This window comes from Gopherus evgoodei, chromosome 23 (assembly GCF_007399415.2).
Source record: "Gopherus evgoodei ecotype Sinaloan lineage chromosome 23, rGopEvg1_v1.p, whole genome shotgun sequence".
Taxonomy (NCBI): domain Eukaryota; kingdom Metazoa; phylum Chordata; order Testudines; family Testudinidae; genus Gopherus; species Gopherus evgoodei.
The window spans coordinates 12,390,862-12,412,948 of record NC_044344.1 but is presented as its reverse complement, the minus strand read 5'-3'; the positions used below and the strand labels follow the sequence as shown (position 1 = coordinate 12,412,948).

The window sequence follows — 22,087 nt, the reverse complement described above, 5'->3', positions numbered from 1 at the left end:
ATTGCTGGCTCAATAGCAAGGATTTTTAATGAATGTGCAAATTTGGGAGTCATGTATCAGAGGGGTAGCCATGTTAGTCTGTGGCCACAGACTTGGGAGTTGTACCCTATGACTGGAGAATTGCTAATATAGAACCTGTTTTTAAGAAAGAGAAAAAAAGTGATCAGGGAAACTACAAGCCCATTAGCTTGATCTCAGTTGTATGCAAGGTCTTGGAACAAATTTTGAAAGCAGTAGTAGTTAAGGACATAGAGAGAAATGGTAATTGGGATAAAATTCAGCCTGGTTTTATAAAAGGTAGATTGTGCCAGACCAACCTGAGCTCTTTCTTTGAGAAGATAACGGATTTTTTTAGACAAAGGGAATGTCTAAAGGTCTAATCTACCTGGATTTCAAAGTAATGCAGGTAGATTAGATCTATTCCACATGGGAAATGATTAGTTAAATTGGAGAAGATGGGGATTACTATGTGAATTGAGAGGTGGATAAGGAGCTGGTTAAAAGGGAGAGGCCAGCGGGTCGTACTGACAGGTGAACTGTCAGGTGGGAGGGCTGTTACTAGTGGAGTTCCTCAGGGAGTGTTCTTGGGACCAACCTTATTTACCATTTTCATTAATGACCTTTGCACAAAAAGTGGGAATGTGCTGATAAAATTTGCAGATGACACAGAATTGGGAGGTATTGTCAATACAGAGGGGGACTGGAATATCATACCAAAAAATCTGGATGACATTGAAAACTGGAGTTTATAGAAATGGGATGATATTTAATTGTGCAAAGTCATGCACTTAGGGACTAACAAGAATTTTTGCTATAAACTGGGAACATATCAGTTGAAAGTGACCTAGAAGGAGAAAGATTTGGGTATATTGGTTGATTGCAGGATGACTGTGATGTGGCCATGAAAAGGTTAATGCAATCCTAGGATGTACCAGGCGAGGTATTTCCAGTAGCAGTAGGAAAGAGTTATTTCTATTGTACAAGCCCTTAGTGAGACCTCAGCTGGAAGACTGTGTGCAGGTCTGGTCTCCCATGTTGGAGAAGGATGAATTCAGACTGGAAAAAGTGCAGAGAAGGGCTGCTAGGATGATCCAAAGAATGGAAAACACACGCTAGGAGAGGAGACTCAAGGAGTTTGGCTTCTTTAGTCTAACCAAACAAAGGCCGAGGGCAGATCTGATCACTCTATAAATACATCAGAGGGATAAATGCCAGGGAGGGAGAGGAGTTATTTAAGTTAAGCACCAGTATTGGCACAAGAACAAAGGGCTATAAACTGCCCATTAACAAGCTTAGGCTTGAAACTAGGCGAAGGTTTCTACCCATCAGAGGAGTCAAGTTCTGAAGCAGCCTCCCAAGGGGAGCAGTGGGGGCAAAAAAATGGTTTCGAGACTGACCCTGATACATTTATGGAGGGGATGGTCTGATGAGGTTGTCTGCGTGGCATATGGCCTGTCTGCAACTTCTCATAGTAAATATCTCCAACGGCCGGTGATGAGACACTAGCTGGGGTGGGATCTGAGTTACTACAGAGAATTCTTTCCCAGGTGTCTGGCTGGTGGGTCTTGCCCGCATGCTCAGGGTTTAGCTGATCACCATATTTGGGGTCAGGAGGGAATTTCCCCTACATCAGCTTGGCAGAGACCCTGGGCGTTTTTGTTTTGTGTTTTGTTTTGCCTTCCTGTGCAGCATGGGGCACAGGTCACTTGCAGGTTTAAACTAGTGTAAATGGTGGATTCTCTGTAACTTTAAGTTATGGTTTGAGCACTTCAGTAACTCAGCCAGAGGTTAGAGTCTGCCACAGGGGTGGGTGGGAGGGTGAGGTTCTGTGGCCTGTGACATGCAGGAGGTTGGACTGGATGATCACAATGGTCCCGTCTGGCCTTACAGTCTATGTAACCAAGTCCGGAACACCTGGGTTGCACCTGGATCCTCTGACTCATTTAACTAGTCTCAATGGGACCTAAAACAATTCCTTGATATTTTTTCTGGCATGTGTGGCTAGGAAGGAGACGTGGGAGAACTCAGCTGGGTTACTTTTTATTTCAATGTAGACATGACCTTATGGTGACCAGCAAAAGGGGAATCTGCCTTGTGCCTTCTCAGGGGGACTGATGTCTGAGACCTTTGGTTCAGAGAGAGAGAGAGAAGGGTATGCTCTACGCCTCCCCCCACCCCAGTCAGCTCTTGTCTAACCTGCGTTTGCTAAATACAATTCTGCCAGTCATGCTAGGAAAGCCCGAACGATGACTCCCCCCCCCCCCCCCCCCCCCCCGCAACCCCCACCTCTGTGGACGACCAGAGCATCAGTAGTTAGCTGGGTAAGGGGGCAGGAATTGGTATTTTGATGATTTGTAACTGTAACTCACTAGCTCAGGAAAGAAGCTGGCCAGTCTGGAATGGGATTCAGGGGACAGGGTCATTTTCTGCCCTGCTACAGCCTTCCTGCGTGACCTTGGGTGAGTCACTTAGTGCTTGCTCCGAAGCCGACAGGTGGCTCTGCTGCACATGGAGATAATAGTACCGACTCCTGTCCCCGGCACGCTGAGAGGGGCTCAGCCTATAGTGCTGAGGCCATGTCAGTTCTGAGACGGAAACCCTGGGGAGAAAAGCTCCTTGGGGTTAAAGATTCCACATGCCTGCCCCTGGGCCGAAGGGTCGAGAGACCTTCCACTGTGCACGTGAATTATCCCAGGAGACCTCCCACTGAAGGAAGAGTAAGCTTGGCATTCCTGCTATTCCGAAGGGAAAAAGCAAGCCGGAAAGTGTCAGCTATACTTAAAGGCTATCTCTAGCCATCCCCCAGGGGAAGAAGTGGAGAGCCCAAACCCAACAGATGGCAAGTATCAGAGCGGTGGCCGTGTTAGTCTGATCTGTAAAGCAGCAAAGAGTCCTGTGGCACCGTATAGACTAACAGACGTATTGGAGCATGAGCTTTTGTGGGTGAATACCCACTTTGTCGGATACATGCATCCAGCGAAGTGGGTATTCACCCCCGAAAGCTCATGCTCCAATACAGGACTAATAGAGGATGTTTACTTTTCAGGTCATGTTTAAACCAGTGCAACATCCCCAGTGAGAACAAACTCCTGCCAAAGACGTAACTGCTTTAAGCTTGGGAGTGTCAGAGCCGTGCACGGTTCTTGTCCGTGGCAGGGGAATGCACGTTAAGCCACGGTCAGAACATGCTTTCTGTATACACAGGCAAGAACGAGCCATGCTCGACCACAGCCACGTTTACTCCTGGTTTGTTTTTGTCCTGCAGCCCCAGAGCCAGCTTGGCAGGAGCCCTGTTCAACCCCAGCAGGCCAATGGGGGGGTGAGAAGAGGCTCCCCGGCGGGGAAGGCCTGGCGCTATGAATGAATCACTTGAAAATCTCCACTGGGTCTGCACAAGGCGTTGGGAAGAAATTTCCCAGCAGTGAAATGAGCAAGCGAAGTTCCCAGAACCAGGGAGGGGCCAGGAGGGAGGATTAGCGAGGGCTTGACAGGGCAGCACTGCGACTGTCTCCCAGCCGGGCCTGTTACCTGCTGGGCCACTCAATTTGCCATTGTTCCCTCGGTGTCACACTGTATTACCAGCATAATGCGGAATGTTTCCGCCACCCAATGGCCCCCCAGCACAGAGCGCTGGCATTCCCTGAGACCCCGCGTAGCAACGGGCCAGTGTCCCCGGCCTGCTGGCCCCGGCCAATCCTGCCAGCCCAGCTGGGAAAGCCCTAGTGATGGCTCCCCCCAGCCCCCACTCCTAGAGCAGAATGGCTAAAGGGCGTGTGAATGGTGCAGCACTTTGAAACCACGGTAGCGCTGGGCCGTATCACTCACCCTGCTCACAGTAGGGGAGGCAGCTTAGCTCTTTCTCATCCGTCTAAGCTTATTTTACTCTCTCCCTCTCTCTTTTCTCTCCCCCTCCTCTTAAGTCTCTGGAGTTGATACTGAGATGGCCCCAGGCCCCCTGATCCCATCCTATACACCCCTGTTTAGATGCAAATGACTGCAAGTGGCATGGCTGAGAAAAGCCATGGGGTTATCGTGATGCTGTTGGCCTTTTCACAGCTTGTGTCATGGGCTCTGTGCTCCCTCTCACTCAGCCAGAAGCACCAGGATGCCCTGACTCCAGCCCCCTTCCACTGCATCTGGTCCCCTTTCTGCTCCTCGCAGCCTGGCAGTGCCTGTCGTTGCTAGCACAGGATCTGGGGCTGCCTGGGGGAAGTGGCACCCTTTGTCCAGGGGAATCACTGAGTGGGCGGGGAGCAAATCCAGCCCCTGGCAAGGGTGGCTGGGAGTCTCCCTACAGGGCAGCAGAGGTGCTGGGGACCAGGCTGGGGTGCTGAGTCTGACCTACAGTGTGTCAAATTCCGAATGCCCTCCAGCTCTGGTTTCAGCTGGTTCTAAATCCTTTGACCTTCCCTGGCACAGGCATCAGCCTCATAGAATCATAGGGTTGGAAGGGACCTCAGGAGGTCATCTAGTCCAACCCCCTGCTCAAAGCAGGATCAATCCCCAACTAAACCCCCATATGGCCCTCTTAAGGATTGAGCTCACAACCCTGGGTTTAGCAGGCCAATGCTCAAACCACTAAGCTATCCTTCCTCCCTCATCAACATTACTGAAGACTCCCAGCCTCTCTGAGGTCAGGAAACATTAACTGTCCCCATTTCACAGATGGGGAAACTGAGGCACCAAAGGGGAAATGACTTCTTCAAAGGCTGTGCAACAAATCAGTAGCAGAGCTGGAAATGGGTTGCAGGAGCTCTGACTCCTTAGTCCTCTGTTTCAGTGCCCAGAGCAGTTGTCTTCTCAGAAGCAACCGAATGAGGGGTTCTAGTCTTTGTGGGTAGGGAGGTGCCTCACATCCCTGCTATTAACAGAGGCCTGAAGGGGGCCCAGCTCAGCCCAGAGGGAGTCTTGGAACAGAGAGGGGAGATGAAAAAAGCAGCTCCCGTGAAGGGGTCCTGCAGACCTTGGGGCCTGTGGGATCTGGCAGGTGGTCCCAGGCAGCCCTTGTGTGCAGCTGGGGCGGTTCTGCCCTGGAGTACAGCACCGGGAGTCTGAGCCAGAGGGACTGAGGATCTGCACCGCTGAGCAAATTAAGGCAGCAGCTGTAGGACCCCCCCATGGCTCTGGCCAGGCTGCAGCCTCCCCTTGCTGCCACTCCAGCCTACAGGCCAGGTCTTCAGGCCTAGGGGAGGACATGGGGCGTCGGCTTTCCTCCCTCCAAGCCACTTTCACAGAGTGCTGCTGCCAAAGCCTCTGGCCAAGCCCAGCTGAGCCTCCCGCTGTCCTGTGGTGCCTGGGGCTGGAGGGCTGGGGTGACCCTGGAGCTGTGGGCCTGCATGGTGTTCACCGACTCCATTGGCAAGGCCAAGGACACCCTCCCCCAAAGACTCACACGGGGCAGGGGGAGGGGGGCAGAGGCATTTCTGCTTCTAGTTGCAATCTGCCACCAAGGCAAACTCCCTAGCGGTGGGGACTTGTCTGCTGAGAGCTGCTGTCATGAGCAGATCTTCCCTCTCCACAGCCCAGCCGGGACATTCAGCAGGGCCTGGGCAGCAAGGCCAGATCCCTGGCGTCTGCCACTGAAGACTAGCTTTGCAGGGGCTGGGTGACTGTGGGCACGTCCTGTCCCGTCTCTGTGCCTCTGTCTCCCCTCTCACCTTCGTGAGCTCCTTGGGCAGGACCTATCTCTCACTGGGTCTGTTCGGCGCCCGGCACGATGGGCCTTGATCTCAGCTTGTGCCTCGGCATGGTCCTGGAATGCAGCTAAATGGAAGAACCTCCCCCGCCCAACCCGTCAGCCTCTGCCTGGTGCCTCAGCTGCGTGGTTCCCTTACCTTTGTCCAGGACGGGCCCGAAGATGGCTAGGCTGTCCTCAATGGTGGTGCAGTTCCAGCGCCGGCCCCGGAACTGGTGCTGACATTCCTGGATCCCCAGCTTCACCCCCTCGGCCACGCTGGGCATGATTTCAAGATAGTTCCGGCAGAAGCGGAGCTGCTTGGGCACCAGCCCGGGGATGGAGCCACACAGGATGGGCTGGGACCCCAGCGAGGTGTATTGCTGGCCCAACGCGAGGGACCTAGGAGGGGAAGCAGAGACCGCGTAAGGGCACTTGGGAATTGATGCCATCACGAGGAGAAAGCCGGCTGGACTCCCCCTCCCCTGACCCTGACTGAGCCTCACCAACCTTCCACTAAACTCACTGTATGTTTTAGAGAGGTGGCAAATGTCCAGCCAGGGTTACCAAGGCAAACAGGGCAGGTGTCCTGGGTAATGGCCCTGCTCTGAGAAGTGCTGCCCAGGCTGACATGGGCTGAGTGCAATGAGTGGCCACGACGGCAGAGAAAGGTGAAGTTACTCGCACGCTGTCACAAGGGTTAGCGGGAGCAGCATGGCTCACTGGCCAGGGGGCTGGCCAAGCTTTCTCCTCCCCTGCTCTGCTCTTGCTTTGCTGTGTGACCTGGGCTGAGGCTGACACCCTCCCCCCTGCCGTGTCTCACGAGGCTCCCAGTGCAAGTGGGTTACGAGCTCGGCTGGTGGGGTTGAGGTGCTGCTGTGATGCAAGGAGAACAGATCAGTGCCAGAACTGGGACAGGCCCAGGAGCCCTCACTCCACATGCTAACAGCCTGGCCCCTTGATTTGATTCAGTCAGCTACCCAGTGAACTGTCTGTTCGCACTAACAGAGCTGGGCCTCCCGGAGAACTCCCAGTGGAGCAGCCCCCACCTGCCATCGGTTCTGTGTGTTGGGGCTCTGGGGCTGGGGGATCAGCATTGCCCTTGTTCCCTTTAGGGTTGGGGGGATAGGTCGAGAGGAACCCCTTAGAGAAAGGTGCAGCGTGAAGCAGGCACCTCCAGCTGGAATCACTTTATGGGTGGGAGTAGGGCGGGAGGGCAGCTGTCATCCCAATGTGCACACAACATCCACCCCTGGCAGGAAGGCAGCAGCCGACCCTACTAAGGATCAAATGTGTGACCATCAGTGGGTGCTGGATGGATTAAACAGGAATCGAAGGGCTGAAGGTCTAAGGAAGGGACTAGAGAGGAGAACAACTGGGGCCAGTGGGTTGAATTTTTGTGACGCAGATGGATGAGACAGGGTCTTTCTGAGCATGCTTCTAGCTGGGCATTGGCCATGGAAAAAGAGCCTAACTGACTGCTAGAACCTCCCAGACACTGGGGAAGGCCAGTGTTCTCCTGCCAGTCAGAGCCAGATGTGGAGCCCATGCGCTTCCTAGAATGCCCAGCTCCTGCCCCGCAGCTGCCTGCCTGTTGCAGACCCGGCTCACAGGGGTGGGCTGTTGCAGGGCATGGCAGAGCTGTGAGTGTCTGTGTTCGGGGCCCAGGCAGAGCTCACAGCACAAGGCTGTTGCTGCAGCAGGTAGCACCTTTTGACAAGTGCTCTGCTCTGGTGGCTTGGTACCAACAGGGCCGTGCCTTGAACACAGGCACCAGAGACTAGGGCTGATGGTCACGCAGGGCAAAGCCCCAAAGTCTACAGCTGGTGCTGCAGCCTTGGGCAGAGTGTGAGGCCAGAAACATTGGGCGGACATGTTGCACACCCCGTTCTTACATGCACAGTGCCCAGATAACGCCCACTCCCTGGAAGAACCAGCCACCCCATCCTGGGCGTTAACTGCACCCTTGGGTTCCACGAGCAGATGTGGCTGAGCCCTGCAGGGGGGGGGGGAGGGAAAGGAGCCAGTTTAATGCTCCATATTCACTCAGCAGCCAGAGTCTCTTTCTACTGCTGCTCATGTTCTAAGCCCTCACCTGCCAAAGAGAGACCAGCGAGCTGTTGCAGCTGGAGCTGCTGGGCCTATGGCATGCCACCCCCCTGGACACCAGCCATCCCAAGCATTTTACAAGCCCCGAGTCTAACAGCTGGGTGCAAATCCAGGGTCCGGGTTAGGCTGACCTGCTGACTGGTGCCCCTGTTTCTCCCCACTGTGGTTGGGACGCCCAAGGTATTGCTGGCAGCTCTCTCCTCCGGACTCCACCCCACAGCCCAGTGGTTGGAAATCATCTCTGGTCCCAGCCACAGTGTGGGGCACAAAGGGCTGCTCCAGGCGGCCCTGAGCCCCTTGGTGTCAGGCGCACTGCGTCAGAACGCATCGTTGTGGGAGGGACGAGCTGAACTTCTGATGCAGGATGAGTGAGATGCCAACCTACTGCATGCACACAATGTCCCTGCAACCACTTCCTTGGGTGACCCCCAGGCCTGGTCCCCATTGCCCCTAGAGAAGATGTTGCAATGTCTATCCATTAGAAGATGCAATAACATAGTACTTGTTACGAATGCGGCATAGGTTCCAGTGTGGGACTCATAACATGCCGCTCCGAACAGAAGGCCGAAGAAAAAGAGGGTTGACCGATTTAGTGTGGCTCACAAGAGTTGGTGGTGGTAGGAAAAGCTCAGCTGTCATTAAAAAAGCCATACGTCTCTGTGGGATGTGCTGCAGCAGTCAGAGCTGGAACTTAACCCAGCTCCTGACACCCACTGCAGCAGTGAACAAGCGAAGGAACAGCTACGGAAATGGAAAGCGGTAGCAAGAGAGGAGGATATTCACCGCACACAAAATAAAGGCAAACACAGCAGGGGGCTGCAAGGACGGGCAAGCAAAGCCTGTATTACAGGGACAACAAAAACAGGAAAAAGGCAAAGCCCAGTCCATGATGCCCCCGGAGATTATCGCAAAAAGCTAAATCGTTCTGTAAAGAGCGCTGGAAACAGCCCTGCACCGTACACTGGTGGGGAGTGACAGCGGCACAGATTGTCTGTCTGAGGCCCCACGCGCTGTGCTGGGGCTGTGCAGAGCAAAGGAAAAAAGTGTTTTTCACAACTCAATCGTCTAGCGTCACCCAGGCCCCCAGCGAAGACAGAGGCTCTGCCTTCACCAGAACGAGCTGCACCGATCACTGCAAAATTGTACCGGATAAATTCCCCAAACTGCTGAAGCGACTCCCAGCTAAAATTCAACAGTGGCCAATGAGTGCCTGGGGCACGCTGACATGTCCATGCAAGGGCAAGCACCACAAACTAGCCTTTGAAATAATTGCAACACCTCGTGCCTCTGTTCTCAGCGGATTGAGAGGAAGGCAGGCTGGGCCAGGTGGCAGATGATGCAGTGCTATACAATGCAATAGCCAGCCCCACTCATAGCCAAAGGGGCAAATACTCAAAATGTCCTTCCTAGAAAACATCGCTGGAAATCAACCTGGAGGTGACATCACCACCACAAGCACCATGCAGAGTAGCAGCTCCTTGGAAGGACAAATCACCTCCCCACTCCTGCTCACCACCCCCCTGTATATCCATCCGAGACTGGCATTAGCCATGTTCTCGCACTGGGAGCTCATGTTCAACTATTTGTGAACCCCCTGCCTGCAGAGTCCCTGCGTTCTGGGATACAGGCCCCCAGTCTGTAGGGCTGACCTGCATTGCTTCTGCTGGATTATAACTTTGCATTTGGCTGTATTAAAATGTATTTTATTTAAATGAGCCCAGCAAACCAAGCAATTGAGATAGGTCTGGGTGACTGCCCTTTTCTCACCCTTATTTACCACTGGCTCAGCCAGTCTTTGCATTATTCACAATATTTATCAGCCGTGATTTCTTTATATTTACTTCCAGGTGATTGGTAAAAATGTTGAACAGTGTTAGGCCCTTTTGATGATGATTCCCCCATGGACAACTACATTTTGAGTGCCGTCAATTAGCCAGTTCCTAAGTCACTTAGTGTGTGCTTTATTGATACTGTGTAGTGCTAGTTTTTCATCAAAATCCAATGCCTTACAAAAGTCTAATTATATTACAGCTCCTCAGTTACCTTTGTCACTCAAACCTGCAACCTCATCCGAGAATGAAGTCAGGTTTGTTTGCCAAGACCGATTTTCCGTAACACCAGCAATTGTGGGGCAAGAACTTTGAAATGAGTTCACTTTGCCACAATCCTCAGGCCTTGTTAAAGGCAATGCAAAGAACCAGCTGCCTCTAGAGTTAATTGGGTGCAATTCTCTGGCCTGGGTTATGCAGGAGCTCACACAAGAGGATCCTAATGGTCCCTTCTGGCCTTGGAATCTAGCAGCACAGAAATCTCCTGAGCCAAAGAGCAACGTGAGGAACTCAGACTAAAACTACCCAAAGCAGACACAGGAGCAAGCTGACTCAAAAGACTATTAAAAGAAACTTAATTAATGAACTTAAAAGACTATTAAATGAAATTAGTCAGTTTCCATTATAGGAAGGGAGTTGCTACAAGAGTTCCATAATGGACATGTTTGCACACATGTAAATGGGTAACAAAAAGAGCACCGTATTCAGGGGAATAGGAATATATATATATATAGCATTATCTGTTAGGCGATTCATTCAGGTTCTCGTATATATGGCTAATGGCTTCTGGTGGGCAGCTCTTCTTGTGCCTTGGTTTCCACCCTCACATCTGGGCCTATTTCCTGTGTGTTCTGCTCTACTGGGAAGAGGCAGTGGCTCGCCGTGAGCTGAAAGCAGAACCATGGGATTTTAGGGCTTTTCCAGTGTAGGCTTGTGGATAGTGTATTGGATCGGTATTCAGTGGACCTGAGTGTTAGTCCCCGTTTGGCCACGGATCTGCTGTGTTGCCTGGGGCACACCCATTCCCTCGCTGGGCCCGCTTTCATCTCCCCGTCTGTCAGACCGCGAGATCTTTGGGGCAGGCGCTGTGTGTTTTGTACAATCCCTGATGCAGAGCCTGACTCTGCTGGAGCCTGCTGGTGAAAGACAAGGTATCTAAATGTAAGAGCAATGCAGAAGCCCATGGATGAGGAGCCTCACAAGTTCAGCTCCTGCTCTTTCCAGGTCAGGATGAAAACGGCGTTGAGCTGAGAGGACTAAAGCAGTTCCAGAGCAGGTGACATTCGGAAGGAGCAGTGGGATCTGTCCGGGAGGGTCTCTGGCTGAACGAAGCTCAGGAGCCGGAATCATTTTTTCTATTTCAGAATTACACACTTTGTAAAATTAGGATCAGATTTACAGAAGGGCACAAGCAGAAATGAATGTGCCCAATTTACAGACGTATTCATCTTGATTTGCTGATGTGTGACAAGTGTGTGCATATATAACTCCAGGTTTATGTGCATCAAGAGTTGCACACCCGTACCAGGGCGCACACAGCTGTTTAAATCTGGCCCATGCTATTTTAGTGGAAGGAATGTGAAGTACCGGCTGCTTTCTCCATCAATGCACCTCAACGCGTCTCACTCCTGAACTGCTGCACCCCGATATTTCTGTCCTGGGATTCATCAGAGCAGTGATCCTCCACTGTCCTCAAGCCCATTGCATGGAAAATCTAGGGCTAGATCCACAAAGGGACATCGCCGGGCTAGAGCCATTCTTGTGCTCACTCATTTTGGCCCAATGTTTCTTTCGTTGTTTACCCTTGGGGACCCCACGTCTATGTGTCTTTGGGAATCTAGCCTTCATCTAGAGCAGCCTGCATGGGGGGGCAGGGGTGTCTCGCAAGCTCTCCTGTTGAAGCTGTTCCACTTTGTATAAAGATTTGTTGGTCTTTGATCCCCACCCCTCCAAGCCACAGAGTCCTTCTCAGCCCCTCTTTGGGTACTTAACATAGCCCAGGGCGGGGGCGCTCACCTGGACCGGCATCTGGGTCTGGTGCCTGCCGGGGCACATCCACACACCTGCCTGGGCTTCAGCCCTTACCCCGAAGCCAGCCATTCCGGCGTCCTGCACTCTCACCCCATGTGGTGTGTGGTCGGCTGTCACAGCCTCGAAATGGCACAGCCAGCTCTCATGGCTGGCTGGGGGAATCGCTTTCGCCTTGGAGTGTCTGTGTAGGGGAAGATGGGCATGCGAGGTGTGGGTGAGAGGTTAGGGCTTTGGTTGGATGGAGGTGGGCACGGGAAATGTGTGTGTATAGTGGGAGGGATAGTGAGTTCATGGGCAGGTAAGGGATGGTGGCCCAGACCAGAGGAAATCCTCGAAATCCCTTTGGAAGAGCTGATGCTCTCTGGTGAGCCAGCGACTCCCTTTGGGCCGATCCTAGCGAGCTAGTCACAGGGGCAGGAAGTCAGTCCCAGTAGTGGCTTGGGGTGACAAGGCAGGTGCCCTGCGCCGACAGGATATTCCATATCCACTTGGGGACAAGTTTCCAAAACCTCACAGGAAACCATCACTCCCAAACTCTCCTGCTCCCATCACCGCAGGAACCATTCTCCACCTGGGCAGAGGTGTTGGGGGGTCCCACCTACATCTGTTGTGGTCTCCCCATCAGTGCCCTTGCCAGGGAGTTTCAGGGCTACAGCATGAATCCACAGGCACCATCTGGCCTGCGCCTTCAGCAGAGTGGGGAAGAGAAGTCATTGCGTTGGCCTCACAGAACTGGTTTCACTGACTGGAGTCCTTCCCAAGACCTCACCCTATAAGGCAAGCCAAGTGTAGCTACAGCACCCCAGCTTGCAGTGTGGTAATGTCCTGTGTGGACACGGCTCCAGAAAGTGAATGTCCTGCAGTGCACCATGGGATGGCATGCCCAGCATTGACGTGGGATGGCAGTGCACCGCAAGATGGGGAACTGGTGAGTCTGGCTTGCCATGTAAACAAGCCCTTAGATTGGATAGGCCCAGCGTGAGGAGAAGCCTGGTTTGTGAAGTCAGGAACTGGAGGGAAAGTCAGACCCCGACCATGAGATAGGAGTATGATAAGGCTCTGAACACAGAGCCTCTTCGTGCACAGCCAGGGGGTCGGTGTGCATGACATGGGTCTTTGGTGGGTCTGGTTTAATTAATTTAGTGCATGTTTGGGAAGATAAATACCACCCGGGGAGAGATGGTTCCTCTTGTGGCAGGCTTGGCCTTCCCTGGGTGTCAGTGTACTGCACAAGACTGATGGAGGAGCACTGCCAGCTCTGGGATGTCCAGCTGGCACTTGACTGGAGCCAAAGTGTCTCCAGCAAACCCTTGATTTAAAACAATGGCTTTTCAACAAAAAGTTTGGAAGTTTTTTTAATTTTCCGTTTTTTGGATGAAAGAAACAAAAAGTGGATTTTCTGCCATGAAACTTGTTATATCCTTGGGGGCAAATGGCCACAAAACATTTTGAAAAGAAATGGAAGATTTTTGTTTCATTCCAGAAGGGTTGCTGATCATTCGTACAGGTTTCTGAACAGCTCTAGACCTGGCTCCAGAATGAAGTGAGGGAACCAGTTGGGTGAGAGCGAGGGCCAGGGCCTGTCATGGCAGCATCTGCAGGAGGTGTGTAAACCCAGACAGTTCAGCTCCGAGCACTCCGTTCCACTCCAGCGGAACTTGGGGTGGTCTCTAGGCCAGCCAGTGCAGGAGGCGGCGGATGCCAGCTCTGCACAATAGCAGCACCTTGTCCCTTGGGGCTGTCCTGCATTCCTCACATTGTTGCTTTTCCTCTCCTCCTCTGAAGAAGCTCCTTATCTAAAGGGCAAATGCAGCCATGTTACATGCCTCTTTAACTCTGCTGTGCTGTTTCCCCTACTGCCTCCTTAGAAAGCATTTATAGTCTCAGCCCAGGAGCCCCCAAGCTCAGCTCCAGCAGGGCTCAGCCAGTGTCCAATCCATCCAGGAATATGTGACTATGTGCCTCAGGCAAAGCCTGGAGAGCGCAGCCGAGTCTGGTAGGGTTAGATTTCACCTCCTCCCATTCTGGCAAGGAGGGCACACGGGTGAATTCCCAATGCTGGAAGGGCCAGGCCTATGGGCCGTCTAGTCCAGAGTCCCGTGTCTGACAGAGTTCGTGCTGAGTGCTTCAGAGGGGCAGACCTAGCCAATCAATCTGATGCCACAATGAGAAGTTTCTTCCTACCCACCAGCTAGCAATCAACTCATACCCAGAAGCACGAGGATTGATTTGCCAACAGCACTGGCCTAGGGTGTAGGAGACCGAGGTCAATTCCTGGCTCTGCCACTACCCTGGTGGGTGATCTTGGGCAAGTTGCTATGCTGCTCTTTGCCTCAGTTTCCCCATCTGTAAAATGGGGTTAATGACACCGATCTCCTTTGTACTCTGCCCATGAAAAGTGCCTGAACAGTGAAGCAAAATTAATGGCCACCTATACTAATTTGAGCCTTAATTTCTATTTCAGCTTGCTACCCTCCCCCATATAAAGTGGGGATAAAGCTACAGAAGCACTGAAATGTAGAGCTTCCTTATGTTAAAGTGCTTTGAGATCCTGTGGCTAGAAGGACAGCGTAAGAATTGCATTTATGGATGCAAAGTATTAATAGCAACAGAGCGAGTGCTGTTTTGAGCTGGGCAGAAGTTCTCAGACTGAGAGAGAAAACACACCCAGAGACTGTGCAGAATGAGAATGTTGTGTTTCAGACTGATAACAACATTTGGGTTGACCTGAAATTAAATATTTTCCAGTTTGTCATTTTACTGAGAAAACAAAAACAAAAAGTTGTTATTTTCCAAGATGGCCAAGAAATGGAAAGATCGATTCTTCACAGAACTATGGCCAAGATACCAATCTGCTTTCCTCGGGAGTTCCCAGCCTGCATTCCTCACCAGCATTGTCTTTGGACATACAGACACCGGGTAAAGTAGACAACTAATTGCATCTTTTTCTGGCCTCAAGCACTGCTGCCCAATAGAAAAACCTCAGCATTAGTGCAGTTATATATATTCTATGCTTATTAACCCTTTAGCTGAATATTACAACACGTTTAGCAAAATCTGAACTTTAAGAACAGTGACCTGTCCTCTTCGTTATTTGCTACGCCCCCAGTTGGAGCTCCCCAGAGCGAGGACAATCCTCTTAACACTTTGGAAACCCTCTTGCCCCTAGGGGGTACTACTGCAGGTAGGTAAGAAAGCTGGAATACGTCAGAGCAACCAAGTTAATTTGTCTCTGCTGTGGGAACACTGTTGCCATCTGGGACCTCTGACTGTCAATGTGCACATCTCGAGGTGGCTAGGTAGTGTGCAGAACAATTATGCGTTGAGTTAGTGAAAATGTAATAATTAGTAACCATTTGAGGCATTTGCCCTGGCACAGCATTAGGGGGTTCTGGTAATCCCGTGGCAGTTTCATAGGCCAGGAGGTTAAACTGAGGCCTGGCTATTGCTAGTTGAAAACTTAACCGGGTTATCCATGCCCGTTGAGGAGTCTGTGCCACTGGGCTTTTGGCCTGGCTGCAGGTTGCTAGAGACCATCTGGACTAGCTGTAATCTGGGGGGCAGCGGGTAGCTGTGCACATCAGGCGCCAGCCAGGGCCTCAGACGCAAAAATATCAGTTGCACATGGAAACTAATTCTGCACCTAGTGCAGTGGAAGCGTTTTTGCACATTCAGGGCCCTGATTTCAGCACCCTGGGAACTCCTTTTCAGAAGACGGTAGTGTGGCACCCTGCAGTATTGCAGGCTGGTGTTTGCCTGCCCTGGTCTGAGGCAGGATTGCACAGTTGCTGCCTGGTGCCGAAGGCTGGTTCCAAGAGCATCTTTTTGTGCCAGTTTTGCCTATTGAGCTAAATGTTTTCCATGTGTAAATCTCACATCTGAGCGTTGGCACCTGCGAGCCGCTTACAGCTGCCGTGTATTGAATATAACCTCTGGTGCACTCACACACCCAGGAGGTCCAGAGCTGGTTGGTATAACTGCTAGCAATGCTGCCAACTCCTGCGAATAAGGAGAGTTTGGCCCTTGCTACAAGCAGTGGCACCATGAAGCAAGAAGCTGCTGCCTTCAAGCAATTTTCAGATCCGCCAAGGGGAAAAAGAGCTCGTCCAACTGGCTGCCTTCTTGACCCCACCTTCTGGGGAAGAACACACAGTGAGAGCTGGGGAAGGAGGAAGGCAGAGATTCTCTCCTCGCCTCCCCCACCGCCACCTCGCCTCAGAAGCCAAAAGAAGTTTTTGGGTAGGGGGAGGGGAGGGGCAGATACCATTTTCACAAGGGAGGATGGAGCAGAAAAAGCCCAGCAGCTCAGGGTGGGCCTTCCTCCTCACCTCCTCCCTGCCCATGTAATGGCTCAGGTCCTCTTTGCTCCTCCTTCCTCCCCCTCCTCATCCATCCTGCTCCACTAGACGTGGGAAGGAGGAGAAGGAGCCCTGCTGGAGCAGCCTCCATCCACAACTGCAGGAGGAGCAGGCATGGTGGGGAACAGGGGCCAGAGGTGGAGCCTGATGTGAGGTATAGAACTAATGTGGGGTTGGGGGGCACAGAACACACTGATGAATTGGCATTCGGGGCAGAAGCTGGAAGATCTGCACCGTCAGGCTGAATCTTGGTTAGTTCTCTAGTGCCAGCTCCTGCTGCAGGGGCCAGAATGCCCTTGCCTCCCACGGCTGAGCGAGAGCTGGCATGCTAGCACTGGTGCACCCTGGGGGGCAGGGGAGATCACAACTCAGAGCAAAACCCACAATCCTTTTTCTAAAAAAAGTCATGAATGTGAGGCCGGTCTCAGGACTGTTTGGGTCTGATTCGTGCTGCTTGAGCGTAGGGGTGGTGATATGGAGCTAAGCTCACTGGGCCTTCACTGAGCTTCTCCACAGGACCCTGCACATCTCTTGGAGAATCCCTCTACTGCCGACTCGTGGACTCAGTCCAGAAGCAGGATGATCTCTTGTGGGGCTGAAGGGAAGCTGGGTCCCAAAGTCCCAGGCTGACCTGCTCAGACCCAGACATGGATGCAGCGTTTGGGGCATGGAAGGCCTTTTCTTACACAATAAGCTGTGACAAGAGATGGGGTTCCGGTTGAAGAATTGTGCCCATGGGGCTCTGGAAAGTGCTTGGTTAGATCCTGAACCACTCCCCTGCCCAGAAATTATTTCTGGATAACCACTCTTTCCCAGCTGCTGCCACTTGATTATTGGCAGGACAGGACCGTTGGCGTGGGCAGCAGGGTGAGGTGTTTTGTTCACACCTGGGGAAGGTGTGGCTCCTCAGCCAAGACAACATGTCTTCAGTGAGATCCCCTCCTTGTGGGATGTTTGCTAGCCTATTCAAATGCTTCCACAGGTCACAGGCAAGTAAGGCAGGAGACTGACTGGAGGCCAACCACAGATTTATTAACAACCCATTTACCTCTATCTCTCTTCCTAAAACCATCCCCGTTGCCACTGTGAATCCCAAGATACTACCAAGACCTGAGTGTGACCAGGAGGGTTATGATGGCCTTTCACACAGCTCTGATGGCTCTTACTCTTTGCCCGTGACAGCAGGGTACGGTGCACGTTAACCAAAGGGGCTTTGCTGCCTCAGGATGACCTGGAGCATTGATTTCTCATTGCCAAAGGTCAACATTCAGATCCTGCCAGGATGGAGAGGCCCCAGGTCCTGGATTCAAAATCTATACAAACTTTGGGGCCCTTTGGGTCTGACACACAGCTCCTGCTTTGAAAACAGGCTGAGTCAAACCATTGGTTCCAAAGACGCTGATCTTTGGGAGAGTTATAGATTTATAGATTTTAAAGCAGAAGGGATGTATCACTTCAGAGCTATTATGCAACTGACAGCCTCTGCTTGAGGGTGAGCTGGGTCCAGTGGGTCAGGACTGAAGCGAATAGCAAGAATTCTGGGATGGAGGCCTACAACTTGAATAGCAGGGAGTGAGGAGGGTCTGCAAATCAGGCATGACCCAGATGGGAACATTACCAGAATGGTGCAAGGCTTATATACTGCCTGCCTCCATCATGCATGGCTCTGGTCACTTAGTTCCCAATTCTGAGCACCTGAAATCACACTGAGTATTTCCTAAAAGATTTTCATCATCCTCTGACTTGAATTTTCAGACTAATCACCTTGGTTAATAGGAGCTGGTTGAAATAACCAAACTGTTTCCACAGGAGCCTTTAGCGGGAAGTAGGAATCAGCCTTAAACATTATGTCACAGTTTTCTCTTTTTAACGTCTTCTAATCCATGCCACCCAAATCGTCCATGGCACTGGTGCAATTGCTCCTGGAATAGTGTGTCCAGTTCTGGTGTCCACAGTTCAAGAAGGATGTTGATAAATTGGAGAGGGTTCAGAGAAAACCCCCAAGAATGATTAAAGGATTAGAAACCTGCTTATACTGATAGATTCAAGGAGCTCAATCCGTTTAGCTTAACAAAGAAAAGGTTAAGGGATGCATAAGTGATCTATAAGTCTCTCTATAAGTCACCTATATGGGGAACAAATATTTGACAATGGCCTCTTCGATCTGGCAGAGAAAGGCTATAATACGTGACCAAAGGCAGGAGGCTGAAGCTAGCCAAGTTCAGCCTGGAAATAAGTCATACATTTTTAACGCTGAGCATAATTAACCACTGGATTTATTTACCGAGGGTCATGCTGGATTCTCCACCACTGACAATTTTTAAATCCAGACTGGCTGTTTTTCTAAAAGCTCTGCTCTAGGGATAATTGTGGGACAGTTTTCTGGCCTATTTATACAGAAAGTCAGACTAGATGATCACAATGGTTCCTTCTGGCCTTGAATCCATAAATCCCAACCCCGCAATGTTATCACACACCTCAACAGCCAGACTAAGGTGGACTAGAGATGACCATTCTCTTCTGTGAGAAGCAGCCTTTCTCTTCAAGCACTGCCCCTTCCCACTCTTCATTTATGTCTACTTCTGTTTCTGGATTCACACATCAAACTTATGTCCCAACAAAGACTGGAGAAATGTTAATGGAGCTTTCCAAACAATGAAGGTTACGCAGCCATAGATATTACATCCATGGAGTCGAGCTGAACTCAGAGTTCTTGGTCCTCCAGTTCCCAGAGTGGACCATGATAGGCTGTAGGCAGAACTTAACGAAGCAAGACACTCCGTGCAGGAAGGGATTCTCTATCTCACAGCCAAATCTCACAGAGTCTCTGGGGGTCTTTTCTCACTACAGTAGCCATCACAGCACACAGGGAGTTAGGCCTCAGAAGATGTATTCACATGTTTGTAGTTGGTTAAAGTTTGGAATTCCTAATCTGTGGGCTAATAGATTGGAGAGGCATGATTTCTCTTTACAAAAACCATGTTGACTCTTCCCCAACAAATTGTGTTCATCTCTCTTGACTCCGGTTCCTGTTGTGCTAGACACAGGACACATAACTGAAGACTGTCCCTAGAGATTCAGTTTGTACATTATAGAGGGTCTGATCCTGCAGGGTGCACTTAAGTTCTCTGGAAGCTCGGAGTCCTCAGTATCTTGCAGAACTGAGCCCCTAGTTTGCAGCGTGGTTTGAGGTTCTTTGGGGTGAAAGACACTATGCTGAAGTGAAAACATTAGCAACAGTAAAAATAAATCCAGAACAAGAATACACATTGACTTAAAAGAAGTGGCTGAACAAGCCTCAAGGTAGATGGATGCCAGAAGCTAATGGAAGCTCTGCAGATTCTGGGCATCTGAGATTAAGTTGTCCTCTAAAACTCCATGGTCCAGTGTCTAGGAAACTATACTGAGCTTCAGGAAGCCCAAGTTCTACTCCCAACTCTGTCCCTGGGTGATTTTGAGCAAGTCACATCAGCTCTGTGTGCATCAGTTCCCCACATCTGTAAGAGCAGCAATAATGCTTTCTTGACTTGGTAAAGCATTTGGAGCTCCATGGGCAGCAAGCACTCTGAGTGCTAAGTATATATAGGGTGATCTTAAAAGCATGAGGAGGGAGGAGCAGATGACTAGTCTGGCTATAACTCTTCTCCAAAAAAAATCTTGGTTTGAGCTTTTAGCTCGATCGACAGAGTTCAAGTAGCATGTTGATTTTCCCCGCAATTTCTGCTACCACCTCTGCACTTCCTGCTGGTAGCAAATTACTGCCAGGGTGGTGCTATTTTCAGGCAGCAGGTATTTGGGAAGCACGGGACAGAACCCATGTGCATAAGATTTCCAGCCCATTTTTCTAGAGTCGAGGAGCAAAATTCAGATATAATCCCATTGACTCAGCACAGTAACTTATGTACCAGCTGGAATGCCAGTCAGTTAAATGTGTCCAAAAACATTTAAAAGGTTTGGAGAAGGTCTGCAGTGAACCTCGAAACTCTTCAACATTCATCCATTAGCTACCTCAACCCTGTTTCTACTAGTACAGACAAAGGAGTATCCAGTGAAGAGGAAAGATTGTTAAGGGTGCCACACATGAAGGTTACCAAGACATTCTCCGTGAGACTCTGAACCAGTGACCATGTGGGATATCTATAGGTACCCAGTTGACCTCTGTTCTTCCCTTAATAGGCCACAAGCAACACTCCGAGCACTTTAGTACCCTTGATAATTTCTTGTGTTTGAGCTCAGAGCAGGTTATCCCATTGCTGGGGCTGGGGAAGCTGAGGCAGAGGGGAAGTGATTTACCCAAAGCCACACAGTCAGTCCGTGACCGTATCAAGAACTGAACTCTGGAATCCTGACCACAATGCCTGTGTCAAACCACTAGCCAACAATCCCGCTCACTGCTCTCTGCACCCAGATATGGCTTGTCAGTTACGAGTGATGCCCAGGAGATGTGGAAACCATCTCTTCAGGGTCACATGTAAAGGAGGATGTGGCAAGCTGCTCATACTTCAGCAGTATAGCAAGTATGCCTGCTGCATGTGTAGCTGAATTGAACAGACATTGAGGCCAATTTAGACTCAACTCCAACACAAGGCTTTTAAAAAAATCTCAGCGTGAGTCTATTGTCCCTCTTTGGTGTCATTTCTTTGCAATACATGAAATATAATCTCTCTGCTCACCCCTGGAGGTGCTCCCTCGCCCCACCAGAGCTGCACATACTCTGCCTGTTTGGTGGCTGAACAGCACATTCCAGCATCCAGGGCCCCACAGCCAGCCAGAATGGAGCGAAGCTTTTCGGACTCCCCAAGTCCACCCTCCTCTCCTCACCTCCTGTACCAGTGTAGCCACCGACAACAATTGCCAGGGGGACAAATTGCCTCCACAATTATTACCAGCTGCCAAACTGGACATTTGTTAATTACGGGCAGAGAGTGAAATTCACAAATGTTAGGGGCCAAAGGTACCATTAGATCACCTAGCATAGGCCAAAGCATTTCATCCATTGAGCCCTGTATCAACTCAGTAACTTATATTTGTTGCCAAAAAGTCTTGATGTCTTGGAGATGGAGAATCCATCACATCCTTTGATGGATGTTTCCAGTGGTTAATCAGCCTCAGAGTTAAAAATCTGTGCCGGGTTTCTAAACTGAATTTATACAGCTTTTACTTCCAGCTACTGATTCCTATTACACCTTTCTTCACTAGCTCAAAGCGCCTTTGGTACCCAAGATTTTCTCCCCAGGGCGGTACTTGCACACTGTCATCAAGTCACCTCATCTTTTGTTTGCTAAGATAAATGGATTGAGCTCTTTCAGTTTCTCACCGTAAGGCATCTTCTCAAATCATCACCTCTTTTCTACACTCTCCAATTTTACAACATCCTTTTAAAAAAAGGAGACACCAGACCTTGGCTGCAGTATCTAGTACTGGTCCTGCCAATGCCACATAAAGAGGTAAAATCACCTCTCTGCTCCTACTTCACTGCTCCCAGTTTCTACGAAACATGAGTGCCAGTCCTACACAGGCTCTGTAGTTGAATGCGATGCAAGGAGAGGTTGGTAGCACTAGTTTAAGAAGGATGCGGTGGGGCCCTAGGCAAGGAACTGCCTCGGTTTGTCCATCTTTAATGCAGGAGTGCCAGGAGGTTCCATTTTTAAATCAATATCACTGTTTAAAATAGCATCGTGAACGGCAGAGTGAGAGAGCTGGTTCTGGAAGGCTCCAGCCCTGGTGCTGTGGGTTAGCGGTTGCCTTCAGCTTCCTCCAGACTGTGCTACCATCCATTCTGTGCGCGTGTGAGGGGAGGGGGAGCTGTGGCCCTACATTCAGAGAGGAGCACTGTTTTGGAAAGCAAAGCTTTCTCTCCCCCATCTCTTCCCCTTTGCTAATTACCCTCCCTGGTTGCTGTCTGAGCCAAGAGTGTTTTCTATGGTACAAAGAAAAGGAGCATAAACATTTGTCAGGAGCCCTGTCATCTCTTATCAGATCAGCCCGGAGCGCCAGGTTGGGGACTCAGAGTGCTGCAGCCCAGCAGAGTTCACATTCCACAGACTCCAGTGGAAACCTCTCCCTCCCTGCCACCTCAAAGCTAT

At 50.8% G+C, this 22,087-nt stretch overlaps 1 protein-coding gene across 2 annotated transcripts in view; it reads right to left on the bottom strand.

The window, feature by feature from the left end:
- WNT3 (Wnt family member 3) overlaps positions 1-22,087 on the bottom strand; it is a 76,833-nt gene that overhangs the window by 17,799 nt on the left and 36,947 nt on the right. For both annotated transcript variants that reach the window (XM_030541256.1, XM_030541255.1), the window contains exon 2: positions 5,835-6,076. In XM_030541256.1, coding sequence (XP_030397116.1) covers positions 5,835-6,076 — 242 coding nt within the window. The remainder of the gene's footprint in view (positions 1-5,834; positions 6,077-22,087) is intronic.